General features: G+C 37.9%; 1 protein-coding gene and 1 non-coding gene across 4 annotated transcripts in view; one reads left to right on the top strand and one right to left on the bottom strand.

The window, feature by feature from the left end:
* RNF141 (ring finger protein 141) overlaps positions 1-24,825 on the bottom strand; it is a 48,289-nt gene that overhangs the window by 18,837 nt on the left and 4,627 nt on the right. For all 3 annotated transcript variants that reach the window (XM_068556643.1, XM_068556641.1, XM_068556642.1), the window contains exons 2-3: positions 11,210-11,403; positions 8,179-8,287 (exon numbers count right to left, since the gene is read on the bottom strand). In XM_068556643.1, the coding sequence (XP_068412744.1) occupies positions 8,179-8,287; positions 11,210-11,352 (252 nt within the window). In that variant the 5' untranslated portion in view covers positions 11,353-11,403. The remainder of the gene's footprint in view (positions 1-8,178; positions 8,288-11,209; positions 11,404-24,825) is intronic.
* LOC137772760 (U6 spliceosomal RNA) lies at positions 352-458 on the top strand. The gene has a single exon (XR_011075563.1). It is a non-coding gene; the product is annotated as a U6 spliceosomal RNA (small nuclear RNA).

A 24,825-nucleotide genomic window follows, 5' to 3' on the forward strand; every position in this document is an offset into this window, starting at 1 on the left:
TATCTGTTAGTTTCCTAGTCTAATTTTATTTTTTACTTTGTTATTGTTCTTTTTTTATTTTGCCACCCTAGGCGGCTTGTGGGATCTTGGTTCACAAGCCTGGGGTCAGGCCGAAGCTCCTGTGGTGGGAACTCTGAGTCCGAACCACTGGCTAACAGAGAACCTCAGACCCCAGGGAATATTCATCAGAGCGAGGTCTCATGGAGTTCCTCATCTCAGCACCAAGACCCAGCTCTACCCAATAGCCTACAAACCCCAGTGTTGGAAGACTCAGGCCAAACAACCAGTAAGACAGGAACACAATCCCATTAAATAAAAAAAAAAAAAATGAGATGGCAAAAAAATGTCACAGTGCTCATTTTGGCAGCACGTATACTAAAATTGGAATGATACAGAGAAGATTAGCATGGCCCCTGCGCAAGGATGACATGCAAATTCGTAAAGCATTCCATATTTTTATATATGTATATGTATAGCTGATTCACGTTGTTATAAAGCAGAAACTAACACACCATTGTAAAGCAATTATACTCCAATAAAGATGTTAAAAAAAAAGTATGTCACAGATGAAGGAGCAAGGTAAAAAGCTACAAGACCAAATAAATGAACAGGAAATAGGTAATTTACCTGAAAAAGAATTCAGAGTAATGATAGTAAAGATGATCCAGAATCTCAGATATAGAATGGAGGCACGATTGAGAAAATACAAGAAATGTTTAACAAATATCTAGAAGAATTAAAGAACAAACAAACACAGATGAACAACACAATAACTGAAATGAAAAATACACTAGAAGGAATCAATAACAGAATAACTGAGGGAGAAGAACGAATAAGTGAGCTGGAAGACAAAATGGTGGAAATAACTACCAAGGAGCAAAATAAAGAAAAAAGAATGAAAAGAATTGAAGGCAATCTCAGAGACCTCTGGGACAACACTAAATGCACCAACATTCGAATTATAGGGGTCCCGGAAGAAGAATAGAAAAAGAAAGGGTCTGAGAAAATATTTGAAGAGATTATAGTTGAAAACTTCCCTAACATGGGAAAGGAAATAGTCATCCAAGTCCAGGAAGCACAAAGAGTCCCATACAGGATAAACCCTAGGAAAAACACACCAAGACACATATTAATCAAACTAACAAAAATTAAATTCAAAGAAAAAATATTAAGAGCAGTGAGGGAAAAACAAAAAATAACATACAAAGGAGTCCCCATAAGGTTATCAGCTGATTTTTCAGCAGAAACTCAGCAGGCCAGAAGGAAGTGGAAGGATATACTTAAAGTGATGAAAGAGAAACACCTACAACTAAGATTACTCTACCCAGAAGGATCTGATTCAGATTCGATGGAGAAATCAAAAGCTTTTTCAGACAAGCAAAAGCTAAAGAGAATTCAGCATCACCAAACCAGCTTTACAACAAATGCTAAAGAAACTTCTCCTGGAGGGAAACACAAGAGAAGAAAAAGACTCACAAAAACAAACCCAAAACAATTAAGAAAATGGTAATAGGAACATGCGTATTGATAATAATCTTTAATGTAAATGGATTAAATGCCCCAACCAAAAGACACAGACTGGCTGAATGGATACAAACACAAGACCCATATATATGCTGTCTACAAGAGACCCACTTTAGACCTAGGGATACATACAGACTGAAAGTGAAGGGATAGAAAAAGATATTCCATACAAATGGAAATCAAAAGAAAGCTGGAGTAGCAATACTCGTATCAGGTAAAAGAGACTTTAAAATAAAGACTGTTACAAGAGATAAGGACACTACATAATGATCAAGGGATCAATCCAAGGAAAATATATAACAATTATAAATATTTATGCACCCAACACAGGAGTACCTCAATACATAAGGCAAATGCTAAAACAACCATAAAAGGGGAAATCGACAGTAACACAATAACAGTAGGGGACTTTAACACCCCACTTACACCAATGGACAGATCATCTAAACAGAAAATAAATAAGGAAACACAAGCTTTAAATGACACAATAGACCAGATAGATTTAATTGATATTTATAGGACATTCCACCTGCAAGTGGCAGAATACACTTTCTACTCAAGTGCACATGGAACATTCTCCAGGGTAGATCACATCTTGGGCCACAAATCAAGCCTCAGAAAATTTAAGAAAACTGAAATCGTATCAAGCATCTTTTCTGACCACAACACTATGAGGCTGGAAATCAATTACAGGAAAAAAACTGTAAAAAACACAAATACATGGAGGCTAAACAGTGAGATACTAAATAACCAAGAGATTACTGAAGAAATCCAAGAAGAAATAAAAAAATACATAGAAACAAATGACAATGAAAACACTACGACCCAAAACCTATGGGATGCAGCAAAAGCAGGTCTAAGAAATTGCTAAGTTTATAGCAATTCAATCTCACCTCAAGAAACAAGAAAAATCTCAAATAAACGATCTAACCCTACACTTAAAACAACTAGAGAAAGAAGAACAAAGAAAAGCCAAAGTCAGTAGAAGGAAAGAAATCATAAAGATCAAAGCAGAAATAAATGAAATAAAAACGAAGAAAACAATAGCAAAGATCAACAAAACTAAAAGCTGGTTCTTTGAGAAGATAAACAAAATTGATAAACCCTTAGCCAGACTCATCAAGAAAAAAAGGGAGAGGACGCAAATCAATAAAATTAGAAATGAAAAAGGAGAAATCACAACTGACACTGCAGAAATACAAAGGATTATAAGAGTCTACTACAAACAACTATGTGCCAATAAAATGGACAACCATGAAGAAATGGACAAATTCTTGGAAAGGTACAATTTTCCAAGACTGAAGCAGGAAGAAATAGAAACTATAAACAGACCAATCACAAGCACTGAAATTGAAACTGTGATTAAAAATCTTCCAATAAACAAAAGCCCAGGACCAGATGGATTCACAGGTGAATTCTATCAGACACTTAGAGAAGAGCTAACACCTATCCTTTTCAAACTCTTCCAAAATACAGCAGAGGGAGGAACACTCCCAAACTCATTCTATGAGGCCACAATCACCCTAATACCAAAACTAGACAAAGATGTCACAAAAAAAGAAAACTACAGACCAATATCACTGATGAACATAGATGCAAAAATCCTCAACAAAATACTAGGAAACAGAATCCAACAACACATTAAAAGGATCCTACGCCATGATAAAGTGGTATTTATCCCAGGGATGCAAGGATTCTTCAATATATGCAAATCAATCAATGTGATACACCACATTAACAAATTAAGTAACAAAAACCATATGATAATCTCAATAGATGCAGGAAAAGCTTTCAACAAAATTCAACACCCATTTACGATAAAAACTCTCCAGAAAATGAGCATAGAGGGAACTTACCTCAACATAATAAAGGCCATATATGACAAACCCACAGCCAACATCGTTCCCAATAGTGAAAAACTGAGACCATTTCCTCGAAGATCAGGAACAAGACAAGGTTGCCCACTCTCACTGCTACTATTCAACATAATTTTGGAAGTCCTAGCCACAGCAATCAGAGAAGAGAAAGAAATAAAAAGAATACAAATTGGAAAAGAAGAAGTAAAACTGTCACTGTTTGCAGATGACATGATACTATACATAGAAAATCCTAAAGATGCCACCAGAAAACTACTAGAATTAATCAATGAATTTGGTAAGGTTGCAGGATACAAAATTAATGCACAGAAATCTCTGGCATTCTTATACACTGACAATGAAAAATCAGAAAGAGAAATTAAGGAGACACTCCCATTTACCATTGCAACAAAAATAAAATACCTAGGAATAAACCTGCCTAAGGAGGTGAAAGACTTGTACTCAGAAAACTATAAAACACTGATGAAAGACATCAAAGATAACATAAACAGATGGAGGAATACACCATGTTTTGGATTGGAAGAATCAATATTGTGAAAATGGCTATACTACCCAAAGCAATCTACAGATTCAATGCAATCCCTAACAAACTACCAATGGCATTCTTCACAGAATTAGAACAAAAAATTTTACAATTCGTATGGAAACACAAAAGACCCCAAATAGCCAAAGCAATCTTGAGAAAGAAAAACGGAGTTGGAGGAATCAGGCTTCCCGATTTCAAACTATACCACAAAGCTACGGTAACCAAGACAGTACGGTAGTGGCACAAAAACAGAAATATAGATCAATGGTACAAGATAGAATGCCCAGAGATAAACCCACACACATATGGGCACCTAATTTACAACAAGGAAGCAAGAACATACAGTGGAGAAAAGACAGCCTCTTCAATAAGTGGTGCTGGGAAAACTGGACAGCTACATGTAAAAGAATGAAATTAGAACACTCCCTAACACCATACACAAAAATAAACTCCAAATGGATTAAAGCCTTAAATGTAAGACCAGACACTATAAACCTCTTAGAGGAAAACATAGGAAAAACACTCTTTGACATAAGCCACAGCAAGGTCTTTTTTGACCCACCTCCTAGAGTAATGGAAATAAAAACAAAAATAAACAAATGGGACTTAATTAACCTTAAAGCTTTTGCACAGCAAAGGAAACCATAAACAAGACAAAAAGACAACCCTCAGAATGGGAGAAAATATTTGCCAATGAAACAACAGACAAAGGATTAATCTCCAAAATATACAAATAGCTCATGGAGCTCAATATCAAAAAAACGAACAATCCAGTTAAAAAATGGGTGGAAGACCTAAATAGACATTTCACCAAGGTAGACATACAGATAGCCAAGAGGCACATGAAAAGATGCTCAACATCACTAATTATTAGAGAAATGCAAATCAAAACTACAATGAGGTATCACCTCACGCCGGTCAGAATGGCCATTATCAAAAAATCTAGAAACAATAAATGCTGGAAAGGGTGTGGTGAAAAGGGAACCTTCCTGCACTGTTGGTGGGAATGTAAATTGATACAACCACTATGGAAAATGGTATGGAGGTTCCTTAAAAAGCTAAAAATAGAACTACCATATGACCCAGCAATAGCACTACTGAGCATGTACCCTGAGGAAACCATAATTCAAAAAGAGACATGTACCATAATGTTCATTGCAGCTCTATTTACAATAGCCAGGACATGGAATCAACCTAAATGTCCATTGATAGATGAATGGATAAAGAAGATGTGGCATATATATACAATGGAATATTACTCAGCAATAAAAGGAAATGAAATTGAGTTATTTGTAGTGAGGTGGATGGACCTAGAGTCTGTCATACAGAATGAAATAAGTCAGAAAGAGAAAAACAAATACCATATGCTAACGAATATATATGGAATCTAAAAAAAAAAAAGGTACTGAGGAACCTAGTTGCAGGGCAGGAATAAAGAGGTAGACACAGAAAATGGACTTGAGGAAATGGGGTGGGAGGGCGAAGCTGGGGTGAAGTGAGAGTAGCATCAACATATATACACTACTGAATGTAAAACAGTTGGCTGGTGAGAAGCAGCAGCATAGCACAGGGAGATCGGCTCGGTGCTTTGCAATGACCTACGGGGGTGGGATAGGGAGGATGGGAGGGAGGCTCAAGAGGAAGGCGATATGGAGACATGTGTATGCATATGGCTGATTCGCTTTGTTGTGCAACAGCAACTAACACAGTGTTGTGAAGCAATTATACTCCAATAAAGATCTATTAAAAAAATAATAATAAATAAATAAATTGGAAATAGGAGAAGAGTCTGAAGGCGTGGAGATCAATCACAGAATCTAAAGTAATCTGGATGAGAAGAAAGAGGGCCCTGAGCATTAGTTACAGTCTCCTTGAGAGTGTGAACTTTGTGTTACAAATAAACTCAAGTGAAACTTGGTAGAGGTAAAACTGAAAAGATCAGCTGGATGGTTACTGTGGAAGAGAGAGCAAGAAAAGGAGAAAGAATGCACAGTTTTCAGAAATGACCTTTGTCACTAGAGTTCTTATAAATTCACCCATGTGTCCTCTGAAGTTGACTTTCAAATAGTCCTGAAAGATTATGTGCAGTGTAAACTCGAAGATGATGGGAGTACTGTATGGGATTTACTTAGTCTATTTGAATGGTTTTGCATGTTTTAAGCACAGTTCTTCATTTCTTCTTTACCTTATTCCTTTGCAAATTCAAAAGTTGCAGATTCCCAAAGTTCTTTCGGGAGTATGCATATTTATAACACTGTAAAAAACTGCTAATGAACTTAATATGAATACAATATAAACCCCAAAACAAACAGAAAATGGAAAAATATGTGTTTGGTATACAGTTTTTAAAAAAAAATAAATTTATTTATTTGTTTGTTTTTTATTTTTGGCTGTGTTGGGTCTTCGTTGCTGCATGCGGGCTTTCTCTAGTTGCGGTGAGCAGGGGCTACTCTTCATTGTGGTGCGTGCGCTTCTCTTTGTTGTGGCTTCTCTTGTTGTGGAGCACAGGCTCTAGGTGTGCGGGCTTCAGCAGTTGTGGTGTACGGGCTGTAGAGCACAGGCTCAGTAGTTGTGGTGCACAGGCTTAGTTGCTCCGTGGCATGTGGGATCTTCCCAGACCAGGGCTCAAACCCATGTCCCCTGCACTGGCAGGTGGGTTCTTAAGCACTGCGCCACCAGGGAAGCCCTGGTATACAGTTTTTGAGCCCAGTAATCTAAGTATAAATAACAAAATGTGATCTTGGATCAAGCTGAATACAAGTGTGTATTCTGTTACTATGATTTGTGACATATTATACACTATATAAAGTTACACTGCTACCCACACCACACTAGTATCACATTAACTACCTCTGTGATGAATAATGCAAAAAGTTTTTGAATGATGGTTCTCTGGCAGCTATTAAGTGCTTTTTAACATCTGGACTTAAAAAAAATCAATAAGCAAATGTTCAATGTTGCTAGAGCCAGCTGAGTGGTATTAAACTATACTATATATTTTCTCTAAATCAACTGTAAACTTTAACAGGCGCCATTCAACTTCAGGCACTTAGCTAAGTCTGGAATTAAGATCTCTCTGTCTTTGTTCCTCGAATCCTTTTTAAAGTTCTTTTATTACTTAAATAATTAGATCTTCAAATTCGATCAACTAAACACAATCAATCCTACTCCACTTATAGCATAGTAGTGGCAATCAACCCACTGGGGAAATGTGGCATATTATTTGGGTAACATCCAGGGTCCATGATACAAAAGAAAAATATCTCCTTACCCAGGAGTTCTTCATGGATTGATCAGGAGTTGAAATAAAGGCATTCATGAATGCCCAACTTATTGTTTATATGCATATGGATGATTTTATTGTGTTTTAGAGCAGGGGTTGGGATAGGAGGAAGCTTAATAAAATTCATGCCTTCAATTTCACCAAAAGTTCTATGGCCTCAAAAAGGTTAAGAACCACATATTCTAATCCACCCATTAGTGGATGAGGCTTCCTAATACTCTATGACAGCTGCCATCATATTTTTTAGCACAGCTGATATACTCTATCATCTAAAATTTAAAGATGAACTAAGAGACACTTAATTTTTAAGAAGTCATCTTAGAGCTAAGTAGGGTGTTACTTTAGGATTCCACAGTCAGTTAAAATCCAAAAAGAGAGGTACAAGATAAGGATGAGCGTTTACTACCACTTTCCTTGATTATAAAAACCTCTGCTGGGACTTCCCTGGTGGCGCAATGGTTAAGAATACGCCTGCCAATGCAGGGGACACGGGTTCAATACCTGGTCCAGGAAGATCCCACATGCCGCGAAGCAACTGAGCCTGTGTGCCACAACTACTGAGCCCGCATGCTGCAACTGCTGAAGCCCGAGTGCCTAGAGCCGGTGCTCCACAACAGGAGAGGCCACTGCAGTTAGAAGCCCTTGCACTGCAACAAAGAGTGGCCCCTGCTCGCCACAACTAGAGAAAGCCCGCACGCAGCAACGAAGACCCAACACAGCCAAAAATAAATAAATTAAATTAAAAAATAAACCTCTGCTCTATGGCAATTATACAACCAACGAAATTCAAACAGTTAACCTGGAAGGCAAAAATAGTATCAAAACTGTTTTATATGGTTTTACAAATAAATGTTAATCACAACCAAATTATAAACATTTATTTCCACTATATTATATTATACTATTAAATGTGGTTCTAACCACCAAAATAGTTTAAGCTCAGAGTTGGAAATCTCTATCACTCTCACCTTGGTACAGACTACTCGTACAACCACTTTCCAAAAGGCAGAGGAATCAGACCCAGGTTGTACCTCAAAGAGAAGATGTTTTTCCTGGCCAGAAGCCACTTTAGCAGTTCTGAAAAGAGGTAAACACATTCGTTAATTTTATGAAAAGTCATGTAAAATAATGGAGCTACGAAACCAGATTCAAGAAAGTTTAAGACAGAGGAGGAAATGTGAAGAAAACACACAAAGACAAATAACAATAATGGTGATTGTAATAATTAGATTTTTAAAATATAGTGATAGAGAATGCTTTGACTATAAACATACAATTTAATTTTCAAGGTGGAAAGCATAGTGGAATGATATTTATAAATCTATTTTTTTCATATCTATATCTCAATGATCTTTAAATTTCTAACAAAGACAGCTAGGAAAAACATGTGCAAGGAATCAGGTACTTAAAGAAAAAATTTAGCTGGTTTCATTTATCCATATTTTGACTAGTACCTCAGATGTATATAAAGTGTGAAAAAATCTTGATCTTGGTTGAGTCCTTCCTTAAGCAACAACACTTATATACCTCTTTGAAGACAATTTTTACAGATAATTTGAAACTGGATGAAGCAAATGATTTTGAGACGCTTATGTAACTTTACTGTCCTCCCCTAGCAGAGTAATTCTGATTCAGAAAGCAACAGGATACTAACATAAAAATATAACACTTTTTAGGATAACTCAATATCGTGCATCAATGCCAATTTAAATCAGTTCAAAGACATAAGTATTGCAGCTCCCTTTTATCATTACTCACATTTCTCTCTGAGCACCAGTGGGGATATCACACTCAGAACTACGAAACTTACAGCTAAATAAATTGAGGCCATTGAAAATTAAGTAACTAGCCCTAGGTAACAGTCTGCCAGTGAAAGTAGTACTGCCAGTTCCCAGTTCTTTTTTCTAGCTATCAAGCCATGTGTCTTTTGCGTAGGTTTAACTTTATAGTTCTCAGACAGCACTGAACTTGTGAAATGCCCAACTCTGACCCAGGGGAATTGGTTTTAAGAAGCAAATCCAGTCAGAAACATTCTGTGCTAATAAATAAAAGGGAGATACTCTTTTACCATCACCTCTATATTACACAGTAAGCTTAGCTTGAGGATGTTTTCATAGGACACATTTTATCCAGTATCTTTAGGCCAAAAATCAAAATTTCATATAATAGACTAGGGTTTTTTGTATATAAGTTCTAAGACTCTAAAGGGATGGCAAATGTCATTGATTACTCTTCAAAAAAATTGACACAATAAACATAAAAATTCCACTCTTATGATACTATTAAATTCTCAATCCAATTTTATTCCTTAAGAATATGGTCTCAGAAGTAATGCCTCAAATGCTACCATTTGGATGATCTTTAAAAAAAAAAAAAAAAGAACAAAGTAAAATGCTAGAGTTTTAAAAACCCATGACTACATTTTTATTATAAAAGATCAGACAATACACAAATATACACAGTAAAATGTAAAATCTCCCTTCTCTGCTCCCCTTTTCCATCAGCTCCCCAGAGACCCAGTGTATATCCTTCCAGTTCATTTTCTATGCATTTATATATATATCTACACAGGATCCATCCATATATCCATACAGGGCTTTTTTTTTTTTTTTTTTTTTGGTCTGTTTTTAATGAGTGAAATCCAGTGTTCTTAAAAGAAATGATCTTCTAAAATAACTTTTAAGAGTTAAGAACGCTTTATTCTTCATGACTGGCTAATAACAGGACACTCCAGCCATGTCCATAAAAAGACTGCATTTCCTTCTCTTTATCTAATGTGTTCTAAATGGCCAAGTATAATATGTCTCTTATCCAATGTAGTTATCGCAAAGCTTAAGGAGTACATTCATGTATTTTACCCTAAACTATTAATAGTGACTATAATATAAATTTATATATACTAAGTGGTTCCAAACTGCTTGGTGATTTTGTTTGGCCTTTTGGGGGTTTAAGGAGAGGTAATATGGGATAGTGGAAAGATCTTCAGACTTGGCGAAAGCTGGATCTGCCATCGATACTTGGGTAATCACTTTAGGCCTCAGTTAAAATGTCTGACTGTCAGCAGAGTGCCTTGCACATACTATGTGTTCAGTGAACGTTAGCTAAGTTGAATAGACTAAAGAAAGAACCTTTAAGATCTCATTTAAAAGGCAATGCCAGTAAGTTATAACTATACTCCCAGGGAGACAGAAGATATATATACAAAGAGAGTCGGATATGGGTGCCGCTAGAGGAAGACTTAATAGAAAGAAGTGACATCTGCTCTCCTGTCACTAAGGGAGAACACACAAACAAAAATGGAATATTTTAAAAGTATAACAATCTGGGGTCATTCAGGTACAAAAAGCTCGGTATATTTTAATAGCTTCTATACAGATCAGTATAAAAATTGATTTAATAAAGAATAATTCACAAAGAGAAGGCTGTTCCATTGGATGTGCTAAGTAGGCAGAGAAGTTTATACCCCATCTTAGAAATCTATTCAAGAGTTAAGTAAAGATGTAAACATGATAGCTAATTAGAAAATATTTATATACAAAATATCTTATTCTTCAGTGATGACAAATGAATTATTACCATATATATATTTCTCTGGCAAAATAATGGTTCAATGAACAAACACAGAAGATTTATTTATTAACTAGATGAACTGGTTCATATTCAGAAACCTGAAGTGCCCTTTGACTATCCTAGGCGCCTTTCTCTAGATGACTAACTGGTATATTCTCTTCTGTTATGCACCTCCTTTAGTGCTTTCAAACAAGGGTCAATTTATATGCCTGTGCTCAAAATTCAGTTTTAAGTTCCTTCTATTCTTTTAGTCCTATGACATATTTTTAGATAGCTACATAGAAAGTCTTATAGTACTCAATAAATATTTGCTAACTGCTGCTGAAAACATTCTCTTACCAACCAATACGTGTGCTTATCTCTCAGACAGTCACAATACTGTGGCATATGTCAGGGGGAGAAAATAAAATGAAAAAGAGCAAGTCTTACACATCATTAAGTTCTGCTACTCTTCCAAGAAATTCTTCATAAGTTAAGGAGCCACTTTCTCGAACCAATGTGACATGTTTTGCTACTTTTTCTGGTAACTTGTTAAGAACCAGCTGCGTCTGATCCGAAATTTGCTGTCCCATGATGAAATGATGTCTTATGAAATCCAAAAAGAGTGTTGCTTCACATCGTTTCTGTCAAATATACATAGAAGTTACTTTTACATGTAATATAAAAATGGCAACATACTCATCCCTTCAAGAAAATAAAGAAAAACAGGAATACTTTTAAGTGAGATCTCAACAGACTTATGTGAGCCTAAGGTGGAATTTATTTAAAAAACTATATTTGAAAGTGAAGATTTACAGTTCGATTTTTTAAAGATCATACAGGTAAGTGAGAATACAGGATTCATTTATCTTATTGGGAGGGTGAATTCCTATAATTTTGCCAAGTTAAAAACCATTACACACACACACACACACACACACACACACACACACACACACACACACACAGAGGCATTTAAGTGACTGTATTTAATAGGAAGTTTGTTTACCTCATATAATTTTCCTAAGAACATTTCCTGACTGCTTACCATGTCAGGCTCCAAACTAAGGGCTTTCATATATTATCTCATTTATTTCTTCCAATAACCCTAAGAGGTAGGCATTATTATATTCCTAGTTGACAGATAAGGAAATAGAGTTGAGTGACTTATCTAAAGTTAAACAGCTGGGGACTTCCCTGGTGGTGCAGTGGTTAAGAATCCGCCTGCCAATGCAGGGGACATGGGTTCGATCCCTGGTCCAGGAAGATCCCACATGCCAAGGAGCAACTAAGCCTGTGCGCCACAACTACTGAGCCTGCACGCCAGAACTACTGGGCCCATGCACCGCAACTACTGAAGCTTGCGCACTCTAGGGGCCCGTGTGCTGCAACTACTGAAGTCTGCACGCCTAGAGCCCATACTGTGCAACAAGAGAAGCCACTGCGATGAGAAGCCCGCGCATCGCAACGAAGAGTAACCTCTGCTCGCCACAACTAGAGAAAGCCCACGCGCAGCAACGAAGACCCAACGCAGCCCAAAAAAAAAAGTTAAACAGTTGGTAGCACTTCCCTGGTGGCGCAGTGGTTAAGAATCCACTTGCCAATGCAGGGAGCCCTGGTCTGGGAAGATCCCATGTGCTGTGGAGCAACTAAGCCTGTGTGCCACAACTACTGAGCCTGTGCTCTAGAGCCTGCAAGCCACAACTACTGAGACCTGCGTGCCACAACTACTGAAGTCCGTGCACCTAGAGCCCGTGCTCCGCAACAAGAGAAGCCACCTCAGTGAGAAGCCTGTGCACCGCAACAAAGAGTAGCCCCCGCTCGCCGCAACTAGAAGGAAAGCCCATGCACAGCAATGAAGACCCAACATGGCCAAAAATAAATCATATATTTATATGAAAAAAAAACAGTTGGTAAATGGTTGAAGTGAAATTTGAACTCATGTTTTTTAGATTCTAGTGCTTATATTCTTTAACGCTATGATATACTGTGATGTATAATCATGATATAATAGATCAGCTAAAAAACTTATCGCAGAATTACTTTATTTATAAATGTACAACTTAATTTTAATTGTAAAATACATGTAAATTAAACAGACTTTTTAGCTAATTCAACTATGTTACATTTTCTGCTTAGAAAAAAAAAGTGCTTTTGCTTTTTAACTCCTCTAGGTATTTATTTTTTAATTAATTAATTAATTATTTATTTATTTTTGGCTGCATTGGGTCTTTGTTGCTGCATGCGGGCTTTCTCTAGTTGTGGCGAGCGGGGGCTACTCTTCATTGCAGTGCATGGATTTCTCATTGCGGTGGCTTCTCTTGTTGTGGAGCACAGGCTCTAGGCACACGGGCTTCAGTAGTTGTGGCACACAGGCTCAGTAGTTGTGGCTCATGGGCTCTAGAGCGCAGGTTCAAGAGCTGTGGCACATGGGCTTAGGTGCTCCAGGGCATGTGGGATCTTCCCGGGCGAGGGCTTGAACCCATGTCCCCTGCACTGGCAGGCGGATTCTTAACCACTGCGCCACCAGGGAAGTCCCTCCTCTAGGTATTTTTAATTTAGAATTTATGTAACTCGTTTTCTAAATATGAAGGTGATATTTTAGTTAAAAGGCTGGATCACTACTTTAATAATCTACTATCAATGTAGATCAATAAGTTACTGAATTGACTTAAAATTTAATCACAAAACATTTATTTAATAATCACTCTAAAGTCTTGAAGGATATAATTCTATGTATTGTGGCTAGAGAAGAGTTGGATGTGTTTATTCTAGGCAGTTTTTTCTCCTTTGGTAAATAATGATTTATCAAAATATTAAGCACTGAGATATGGTTAAAATAGAAAACAAGATAAATTTTTAGTATTTATCTATCCTGATATATTCTACAGCTGAATAAGGAAATCCCATTTCAATACGAATACCACTACTAATAATAGTAAAATCAACTAATATTCGTTCACCACTTCTACTGTGTAACACAATCTTCTAAGTACTTTATATGTATTCATGAATTTAGTCATTTAAATCCTCATGATAACCATTTCACAGATTAAGAAACAAGATAGTTAAGGAAACAAGCACAGAGAGGTTAAATTAACAAAGCCACAAAGCTAATATTAGAGTTTTTAAAAAAAAAATAAAGTTAGAAAAAGAGAAGAGCATTAAAATTAAAAAGAATCGGTGCTTCCCTGGTGGCGCAGTGGTTGAGAATCTGCCTGCTAATGCAGGGGACACGGGTTCGAGCCCTGGTCTGGGAAGATCCCACATGCCGCGGAGCAACTAGGCCCGTGAGCCACAATTACTGAGCCTGCGAGTCTGCAGCCTGTGCTCCGCAACAAGAGAGGCCGCGATAATGAGAGGCCTGCGCACCGCGATGAAGAGTGGCCCCCACTTGCCGCAACTAGAGAAAGCCCTCGCACAGAAACGAAGACCCAACACAGCCATAAATAAATAAATAAATAAATAAATAAATAAACCCAAAGTTAAAAAAGAAAAAATTAAAAAGAATCTGATCCCCCCCTCCAAGAAATTCCATTTTATTTACACGTCAAAGACTATCATTTTACCTCACCTGAATTAACACTCATATCATATAAAGCAGGTGAAATAGTAACAATTTATAGTCAAAATTTTGTCAGGAAACCTGCTTTATCATTTAATCAAAAAAATTAAAAGTTATAACTCTAAAATATAAAATATATAACTTTAAAATATAAAATCATTTACAATAAGATTTCTCAGTAACCATAAATATGCAAATTTTGCTTTGTATTCAAATTTAATGTGTTATATTTGAGGTTTATTCTTTTAGTCATATTAAATATAGGAAAAGTACAACTGTTCTAAAGAGAAAAACTCAACAATTACTGTTTTGAATCTGAGCCTACTTGGCAATGATAAATATGTATTACAGAGATAAATGAAAGGAAGTTGTTGAGGAAGATCCAGGCCACTAAAAAACCATCTCTGAAGGCAAAATTATGTACTTTAAATATAGCCAAGTGGATTCATAGCAATCGTATTCAAAGAAAAACAAAGCTTTTAGCTTAGAGGAGGTCTCTAGAGTACTCAACACTAGTAATTTCTGGATTTCATAGTCTAGTAAAGTCTCAAAGCACCATGGTGTTGCACATTTATTTCTATTCTAAGTAAGGATAGTTTCCAAAAATAAATGAAAAAATCCCTAAAGCGTAACAAGAATTTAAAGAATAACTTATAACCTAGGAAACAGAAGGATATAATACTAGAATAAAAGTCCTTCCCAAGAAGGCAGTAATTTCACACTGACGTATACTACATACAGTAACACTATGGTCCTTATTTTTCTTGTTCTAATCCAGATGTGTGAAAACATCATCAGGAGCCAAAGGCTGTACACTGGTGTTAGGGAGCCACTGTTACATGGCCTTTTAAAAAATTAAATTCAACAAGCACCATATGCCCGGCACTGTGCTGTGTTCTGGGGATACAATAGTGAGTGTAAGAAACAGGGTTCTTGCCACCATGGAGCATCTGATTCAGTGGGGAAGAGACAACAATCACACCAATAAATACATAATTTCAAAATAATAAGCGCTAAGCCAAACAAGTATAGGGTACTGAAAGCCTATAAAAGGGGGACTTGACCTAGTCTTGTGACAGGGAAGACGTCCTTGGGCAAACATTTGATTTGCTACCAGTCAGAGTTAGCCAGTGAAGAGAGGGATAGAGGCATGGCAAGGGGAGGACATTCCAGGCAGAGGTTATAGAAAGTGCCTAACATAGGAAGGAGTATGGTGACTTTGAGGTTAAAAAAAAAAAAAGCCAGAGTGACTAAAGCCTAGGCAGAAGGAGAGGGAGATTAGCACCAAGAGATGGGATGTTTACCATTTTTGTTTATGACACAAAGACAAGACTGCATGCCTGCCCAATCTGTGGATGACTGAAACTGGAATGAACAAATAATGTCCACAGAATACCAGAATCAAGACTGAAAATGGATACTTATTTTCTGAAATCGAATAAATTATGTCAAATATGACTAAAAGTTAAATCCTGAATATGTTTTGAAAGGCACATAAAGCACATAGGTAAGTTATGTTTAAAAGCAAATAAAATACAAAAGGTCTGAGGGTTCCAGTCAAAATAAGTAAACCGTAAATAGCGATAAGAAAGATGCTAAAATAATCCTAAACTCTTGCTAGAAGCAGATGTCCAGAGCAAGAGCCTAGTTCCACTGTGCTCTATAATGGTTCCAACACACCAAAGTTCTCTAATCAGCTCTAAGCAGTGACACTTTTAAAGGGCACTAATCATTTGAATATATTTGGGAAAGCACACAAGATGTTATGGATCTAGAAGAGGAAGCAAAGCAATTTATTCTAGATAATCATAGTTCCGTAACAACATGGAGCATGATGATAGGTTTGTTCAAACACCTGAAGAGCTTTCATGTGGAAGAGGAAGTAATATTTACTTTATATAATTACAGAGACCAGAATGGTCAGTATAAATTAGGCTGATTTCAGGTCAATATAAGAATTTCCTATCATCCATAATTATCCAGAAGGGTTAAGGGCTGTCTTGCAAAGCATGTGAGCTTGCATTCATTGGAAAGGTGGAGGTGTTTAAGCAAAAATAAGAAGTTCATCTAATTAGTGTTTTAGAGAAAATTTTTGCTTGAATGAGAAGTGGAGAAGGTGACCTCTAACCTAATATTTCACTCCCAAAGTGAAACTTAAATTCCCTCTAGCATTCCTGTACTGATTTAATAAAAATGCAATAAAATATTCTAATCAACCAGACTGAAAACTTTAAATTATACCTACAATTCTTAACAAAGAAAAAATTAAACTTTTGAAATATATGGTTTTAAGATTTCATGTAAAATATTAATGATAACTTAATCAATATGCCCACCAAACAGATATTAAAGAGATTTAGGTGTTTGTTTATTGAGTTACAAAATGGTCCCTTTTAAGAGTAAAATTGTAATTATATGCAGATGACATGATAATATATATAGAAAACCCTAACGACTCCACACAAAAACTACTAGTACTGGTAAATAAATTCAGCAAGGTATCAGGATACAAGATTAACATACAGAAATCTGTTGCATTTCTTTACACTAAAAATGAAATACCAGAAAGGGAAAGTAAAAAAAAAATCCCTTTTAAAATTGCACACCCCCCCACCCTGAAAAAATACTTAGGAATAAACCCGACCAAGGAGGTGAAAAACTTATATGCTGAGAACTATAAAGCATTGATAAAGGAAACTGAAGATGATTTAAAGAAATGTTAAAATATTCTATGCTCTTGGATTGGAAGAATTAATATTGTTAAAATGACCATACTACCCAAAGCAATCTACAGATTTAATGCAATCCCTATCAAATTACCCATGACATTTTTCACAAAACTAGAACAAATAATCCTAAAATTTATATGGAACCATAAAAGACCCAGAATTGCCAAAGCAATTCTGAGGAGAAAGAACAAAGATGGAGGCATAACCCTCCCAGACTCAGGCAATACTACAAAGCTACAGTAATCAAAACAGTGTGGTATTGTTACAAAAACAGACATATGGATCAATGGAACAGAATAGAGAGCCTAGAAATAAATCCACACACCTACAGTAAATTAACCTTTGAAAAAAGAGGCAAGAACATACAATGGAGAAAAGACAGTCTCTTCAGCAAGTGGTGGTGGGAAAGCAGGACAGCCACATGTAAATCAATGAAGTTAGAACACTCCTTCACACCATATACAAAAATAAACTCAAGGGGGCTTCCCTGGTGGCACAGTGGTTGAGAATCTGCCTGCCAATGCAGGGGACACAGGTTCGAGCCCTGGTCTGGGAAGATCCCACATCCGCAGAGCGACTAGGCCCGTGAGCCACAATTGCTGAGCCTGTGTGTCTGGAGCCTGTGCTCCGCAACAAGAGAGGCCACGATAGTGAGAGGCCCGCGCACCGCGATGAAGAGTGGCCCCCACTTGCCGCAACTAGAGAAAGCCCTCGCACAGAAACAAAGACCCAACACAGCCATAAATAAATAAATAAATAAATAAATAAATAAATAAAATTTAAAAAGAAAACAAAAAACTCAAGATGGCTTAAAGACTTAAATATAAGATATGACAACATAAAACTCCTAGAAGAGACCATAGGCAAAACATTCTCTGACAGAAACTGTAGTAATGTTTTCTTAGGTCAGTCTCCCAAGGCAATATAAATAAAGGCAAAAATAAACAAATGGGACCTAATCAAAATTATAAGCTTTTGCAAGGCAAAGGAAACCATAAACAAAACAAAAAGACAACCTACGGACTGGGAGAAAATATTTGCAAACGATGCAACTGACAAGGGCTTAATTTCCAAAATATACAAACAACTCATACAACTCAATAATAAAAAAAAAAAAAAAACCCAATAAAAAAATGGTCAGAAGACCTAAATAGACACTTCTCCAAAGAAGACATACAAATGGCCAATAGGCACATGAAAAAATGCTCAACATCACTAATTATTAGAGAAACGCAAATCAAAACTACAATGAGGGAGAGGAATCAAGATGGCGGATGAGTAAGACATGGAGCTCACCTCTTCCTACAAATACGTCAAAAACACATCTACAAGTGGAACGATTTGCACAAAACATCTACCGAACACTGGCAGAAGACCTCAGACTTCCTAAAGGGCAAGAAAACCTCCATGTAACCAGGAAGGACAAAAGAAAAAGAAAAAAAGAAAAGAGAAAGAGAAAAGAATTGGGATGGGACCTACACCCTAGGGAGGGAGCTGTGAAGGAGGTAAGGTTCCCGTACCCTGGGAAGTCCCCTCACTGGCGGGGAGATCAGCCTGGATGGAAGGGGAGCCTTGAAGCCTTGAACAGAGTGCAGAAACCGGATTGCAGAAGGCAAAATGGAGAGTGACCTGCACAGACGTTGGTACCATCACCTTGTACTCCCCAGGCTGAGATGCTTGTCCACCGGTGTGGGCGGAGGCTGGGTGCTGAAGCTCAGGTTTCGGAGGTCAGACCCAGGGAGAGGACCAGGGTTGGCTGTGTGGAGACAGCCTGAAGAGGCTAGAGTGTGGCAACTGAGGGTGTGCTCAGAAGAAGCCTGGGCCAACCAGAGAGGCAAGGCGCCACTGCTGGGGGGCGCGCAAGGAGAGGGGTGGGACTGCTATAGGAGCTTCTTTCCCTGCACGCATGGTCTCAGGCAACAGGACACCACCTACACAAGCTCTGGGGGCAGGTGTGAGCTGCCACTGCCACTGTGGGCTCCAGAGACAGGCACAGGCCACCACCACTGTCATTATGGGCTCCAGAGGTGGGCACAGGTAGCCGCCACCACTAAGAGACCTGCAAGCAGGATCCAGTTGCTGCCCCTGCTGTCCTGGGAGTGCGAGGGCCGCCGCTGCAAGACCTGTGAATGGGCGCCAAGTGTTGCCCCCACTGTTCCAGGGGGGCGTGGGCCACCGCTACTGTTGGAAAACCTGTGAGCAGGCAGCAATCGCTGCCCCCACCATCTGGGGAGTGTGCACAGGCAGCGAGCAGGTGTCAAGCACTGCCCCTGCTGTCCAGGGAGTATGTGGGCTGTGGTTGCCACTGGGATCCACGGGAGGAGGAGCCAGTTACTGTCCCTGCTGTATCAGGTGTGCGCATGGCCTGCTGCACCTACACACTCATATCAAAGGAATAACAGCCAACACACGCTGAGGAAAGAGGGAGCAAGCATCCAAACCAAAAGCAACCTCTCGATTCCCGACAAGACGGCAGAGTAAAAGGACTAGAGCTCACCTCCTCACATGAAAACACCAAAATCACAACTAACTGCTGAACAACCATGGACAAGAAAGACTGGAACCTACAAAAAAAGATATTTTACATCCAAAGACAAAGAAAAGCCACAACTAGATGGTAGGAGGGGCGCTTTTGCAATATAATCAAATCCGTACCAGTAGGATGGGTGACCCACAAACTGGAAAATAATTGTATTACAGAGATTCTCCCACAAGAGTGAGAGTTCTGGGCCCCATGTCAGGCTCCCCAGCCTGAGCTGGAATTGGAGCCCCCCGAGCATTTGGCTTAGAAAGCCAGTGGGCCTTGAGTGCAGGAGCTCCACAGGACTGAGGGAAACAGAGACTCCACTCTTGAGGGCATACACAAGATTTCATGTGTACTGGGACCCAGCACAAAGAAGTGACTTCACAGGAGCCTGGGCTAGACCTACCTGTGGGTTTGGAGGGTCTCCTATGGAGGCAGGGGTTGTCTGTGGCTCACTGTGGGGGCAAGGTCACTGGTGGCAGAGGCCCCAGGGAATACTGATCATCATGAGCTCTCCTGGAGGCCCCCATTTTGGCACAAAGACCTGGCCCTACACAACAGCCTACAGGCTCCAGTGCTGGACGCCTCAGGCTAAACAACCAGCAAGACAGGAACACAGCGCCACCCATCAGCAGACAGGCTGCCTAAAGCTGTACTGAGCTCACAGCCACCCCTAAACACACCCCTTGACACGGCCCTGCCCACCAGAGGGACAAAACCCAGCTCCACCCACCAGTGGGCAGGCACCAGTCCCTCCCACCAGGAAGCCTGAACAAGTCTCAGGACCAACCTCACACACCAGGGGCCAGACACCAGAAGCAAGAGGAGCTATGATCCTGCAGCCTGTGGAAAGGAGTCCATCCACACAGAAAGTTTCATAAAATGAGACGACAGAGAAATATGCTCCAGATGAAGGAACAAGATGAAAACCCAAAAGAATAACTAAGTGAAGTGGAGATAGGCAATCTACCTGAAAAATAATTTAGAGTAATGATAGTAAAGATGATCCAAGATCTGAGAAAAAGAATGGAGGCACTGATCGAGAAGATACAAGAAATGTTTAACAAAGATTTAAAGAACAAACAAACAAAGATGAACAATACAATAACTGAAGTGAAAAATACACTAGAAGGAATCAACAGCAGAATAAATGAGGCAGAAGAACAAATAAGTAAGCTGGAAGACAGAGTGGTGGAGATCACTGCTGCAGAACAGAATAAAGAAAAAACAATGAAAAGAAATGAGGACAGTCTCAGAGACCTCTGGGACGACATTAAACGCACCAACATTTGCATTATAGGGGTCCCAGAAGAAGAAGAGAGACAGAAAGGGCCTGAGAAAATATTTGAAGAGATTATAGCCGGAAACTTCCCTAACATGAGAAGGGAAACACTCACTCAAGTCCAGGAAGTGCAGAAAGTCCCATATAAGATAAACTCAAGGAGGAACACACCAAGACTTATATTAATCAAACTGACAAAAATTAAAGACAAAGAAGAAATATTAAAAGCAACAAGGGAAAAGCAACAAATAACATACAAGGGAATCCCAGAAACTCAGAGTTTCAGCAGAAACTCTGAGGCCAGAAGGGAGTGGCATGATATATTTAAAATGATGAAAAGAAAAAACCTACAACCAAGAATACTCTACCCAGCAAGCGCCTCATTCAGATTTGACAGATAAATCAAAAGCTTTACAGACAAGCAAAACCTAAAAGAATTCAGCACCACCAAACCAGCTTTACAACAATCCTAAAGGAACTTCTCTAGGCAGAAAAGAAAAGGCCACAACTAGAAACAAGAAAATTACAAATGGGAAAGCTCACTGGTAAAGGCAAATATAAAGTAAAGGTAGGAAATCATCCACACACAAATATGATATCAAAGCCAGCAACAGTGAGGAGAGTACAAATGCAGGATATTGGAAATGCATTAGAAATTAAGAGACCAGAAACTTAAACAATCATATATATATAGACTGCTATATCAAAACCTCATGGGAACTGCAAACCAATAATCTACAGTAGATACATACACAAAAAAGAGAAAGCTATCCAGACACAACACTAAAGATAGTTACCAAATCACAAGACAAGAGAACAAAAGAGAAGGAAGAAAAAAGACCTACAAAAACAAATCCAAAACAATTAACAAAATGGCATTAAGAACATACATATCAATAATTACCTTAAATGTAAATGGATTAAATACTCCAACCAAAAGACATAGACTAGCTGCATGGATACAAAACCAAGACCCGTATGTATGCTGTCTACAAGAGACCCACTTCAGATCTAGGGACACATACAGACTGAAAGTGAGGGGATGGAAAAAGGTATCCTATGCAAATGGAAATCAAAAGAAAGCTGGAGTAGCAATACTCATATCAGACAAAATAGACTTCAAAATAAAGACTGTTACAAGAGACAAAGAAAGACATTACATAATGATCAAGGGATCAATCCAAGAAGAAGATATAACAATCGTAAATATATATGCACCCAGCACAGGAGCACCTCACTATATAAGGCAAATGCTAAGAACCATAAAAGGAGAAACTGACAGTAACACAATAATAGTGGGGGACTTTAACAACCCACTTTCATCGATGGAGAGGTGATCCAGACAGAAAATCAATAAGGAAACACAGGCCTTAAATGACGTATTATATCAGATGGACTTAATTTATATTTATAGAACATTCCATCTGAAAGCAGCAGAATACAGTTTCTTCTCAAGTGCCCATGAAACATTCTCCAGGATAGATCACCTCTTGGGCCACACATCAAGCCTCAGCAAATTTAAGAAAATTGAAATCATATCAAGCATCTTTTCTGACCACAACGTTATGAGACTAGAAGTCAATTACAGGAAAAAACTGTAAAAAACACAAATATATGGAGGCTAAACAATATGTTCCTAAACAACCAATGGATCACTGAAGAAATCGAAGAGGAAATCAAAAAAATACCTAGAGACAACTGCAATGAAAGACAAAGATCCAAAACCCATGGGACACAGCAAAAGCAGTTCTAAGAGGGACGTTTATAGCAATATAATCTTACCTCAGGAAACAAGAAAAATCTCAAATAAACAACCTAACCTTACACCTAAAGCAACCAGAGAAAGAAGAACAAACAAAACCCAAAGTTAGTAGACGGAAAGAAATCATAAAAATCAGAGCAGAAATATATGAAATAGATGAAGAAAATAGAAAAAAATCAATGAGCCTAAAAGCTGCTTCTTTGAAAGGATAAACAAAATTGATAAACCTTTAGCCAGACTCATCAAGAAAAAAAGGGAGAGGGTTCAAAACAATAAAATTAGAAATGAAATAGAAGTTACAAATGACACAACAGAAATACAAAGGATCATAAGAGACTATTACAAACAACTACATGCCAATAAAATGGACAACCTAGAAGAAATGGACAAATTCTTAGAAAGGTACAAACTTCTAAGACTGAACCAGAAAGAAACAGAAAATATGAACAAACCAATCACAAGTACTGAAAATGAAACAGTAATTTAAAAACTTCCAACAAAGAAAAGTCCAGGACCAGATGGCTTCACAGGCAAATTCTATTAAACATTAGAGAAGAGTTAACACCTATCCTTCTGAAACTCCTCCTAAAAATTGCAGAGGAAGGAACACTCCCAAGCTCATTCTATGAGGCCACAATCATCCTGATACCAAAATCAGACAAGGATGCCACAAAAAAAGAAAATTACAGGCCAATATCATTGATGAACATGGACACAAAAATCCTCAACAAAATACTAGCAATTCGAATCCAACAATACATTAAAAGGATAATACACCATGATCAAGTGGGATTTATCCCAGGGATGCAAGGATTCTTCAATATCCACAAATCAGTCAGTGTGATACACCACACTAACAAACTGAAGAATAAAACCCATATGATCATCTCAATAGATGCAGAAAAAACTTTTGACAAAATTCAACACCCATTTATGATAAAAACTCTCCAACAAGTGGGCATAGAGGGAACTTACCTCAACATAATAAAGGCCATATATGACAAACCCACAGCTAACATCTTTCTCAATGGTGAAAGGCTTAAAGCATTCCCTCTAAGATCAGGAACAAGACAAGGATGTCCACTGTCACCACTTTCACTCAACGTAGTTTTGGAAGTCCTAGCCATGGCAATCAGAGAAGAAAAAGAAATAAAAGGAATCCAAACTGGAAAAGAAGAAGTAAAACTGTCACTGAAGATGACAAGATACTATACATAGAAAATCCTACAGATGCTACTAGAAAACTACTAGAGCTCATCAATGAATTTGGTAAAGTTTCAGGATAAAAAATCAATACACAGAAATCTCTTGCATTCCTATACACTAACAACAAAAGATCAGAAAGAGAAATTAAGGGAACAATTCCATTTACCACTGCATCAAAAAGAATAAAATACATAGAAATAAACCTACCTAAGGAGGCAAAAGACCTGTACTCTGAAAACTATAAAATGCTGATGAAAGAAACTGAAGATGACACAGATGGAAAGATATACCATGTTCTTGGATTGGAAGAATCAATATTGTCAAAATGACTATACTACCAAAGGCAATCTATAGAGTCAATGCAATTCCTATCAAATTATCAATGGCATTTTTCACAAAACTAGAACAAAACAATTTTTAAATTTGTACGGAAACACAAAGACCCCGAATAGTGAAAACAATCTTGAGAAAGAAAAACGGAGTTGGACGAATCAGGCTCCCTGACTTCAGACTAAACTACAAAGCTACAGTAATCAACACAGTATGGTATTGGTGCAAAAACAGAAATATAGATCAATGGAACAGGATAGAAAACCCAGAGATAAACCCATGCACCTATGGTCAATTAATCTATGACAAAGGAGACAAGAATACATAATGGAGAAAAGACAGTCTCTTCAATAAATGGTGCTGGGAAAACTGGACAGCTACATGTAAAAGAATGAAATTAGAACATTCTCTAACACCATGCACAAAAATAAACTCAAAATGGATTAAAGACCTAAATGTAAGGTCAGACACTATAAAACTCTTAGAGGAAAACACAGGCAAAACACTCTTTGATGTAAATTGCAGCAAGATCTTTTTTGATCCACCTCCTAGAGTAATGAAAAGAAAAACAAAAATAAACAAATGGGACCTAATTAAACTTAAAAGGTTTTGCACAGCAAAGGAAACCATAAACACAAAAAGACAACCCACAGAATGGGATAAAATAT

This window comes from Eschrichtius robustus, chromosome 11, assembly GCF_028021215.1.
Source record: "Eschrichtius robustus isolate mEscRob2 chromosome 11, mEscRob2.pri, whole genome shotgun sequence".
In the NCBI taxonomy this organism is placed as follows: domain Eukaryota; kingdom Metazoa; phylum Chordata; class Mammalia; order Artiodactyla; family Eschrichtiidae; genus Eschrichtius; species Eschrichtius robustus.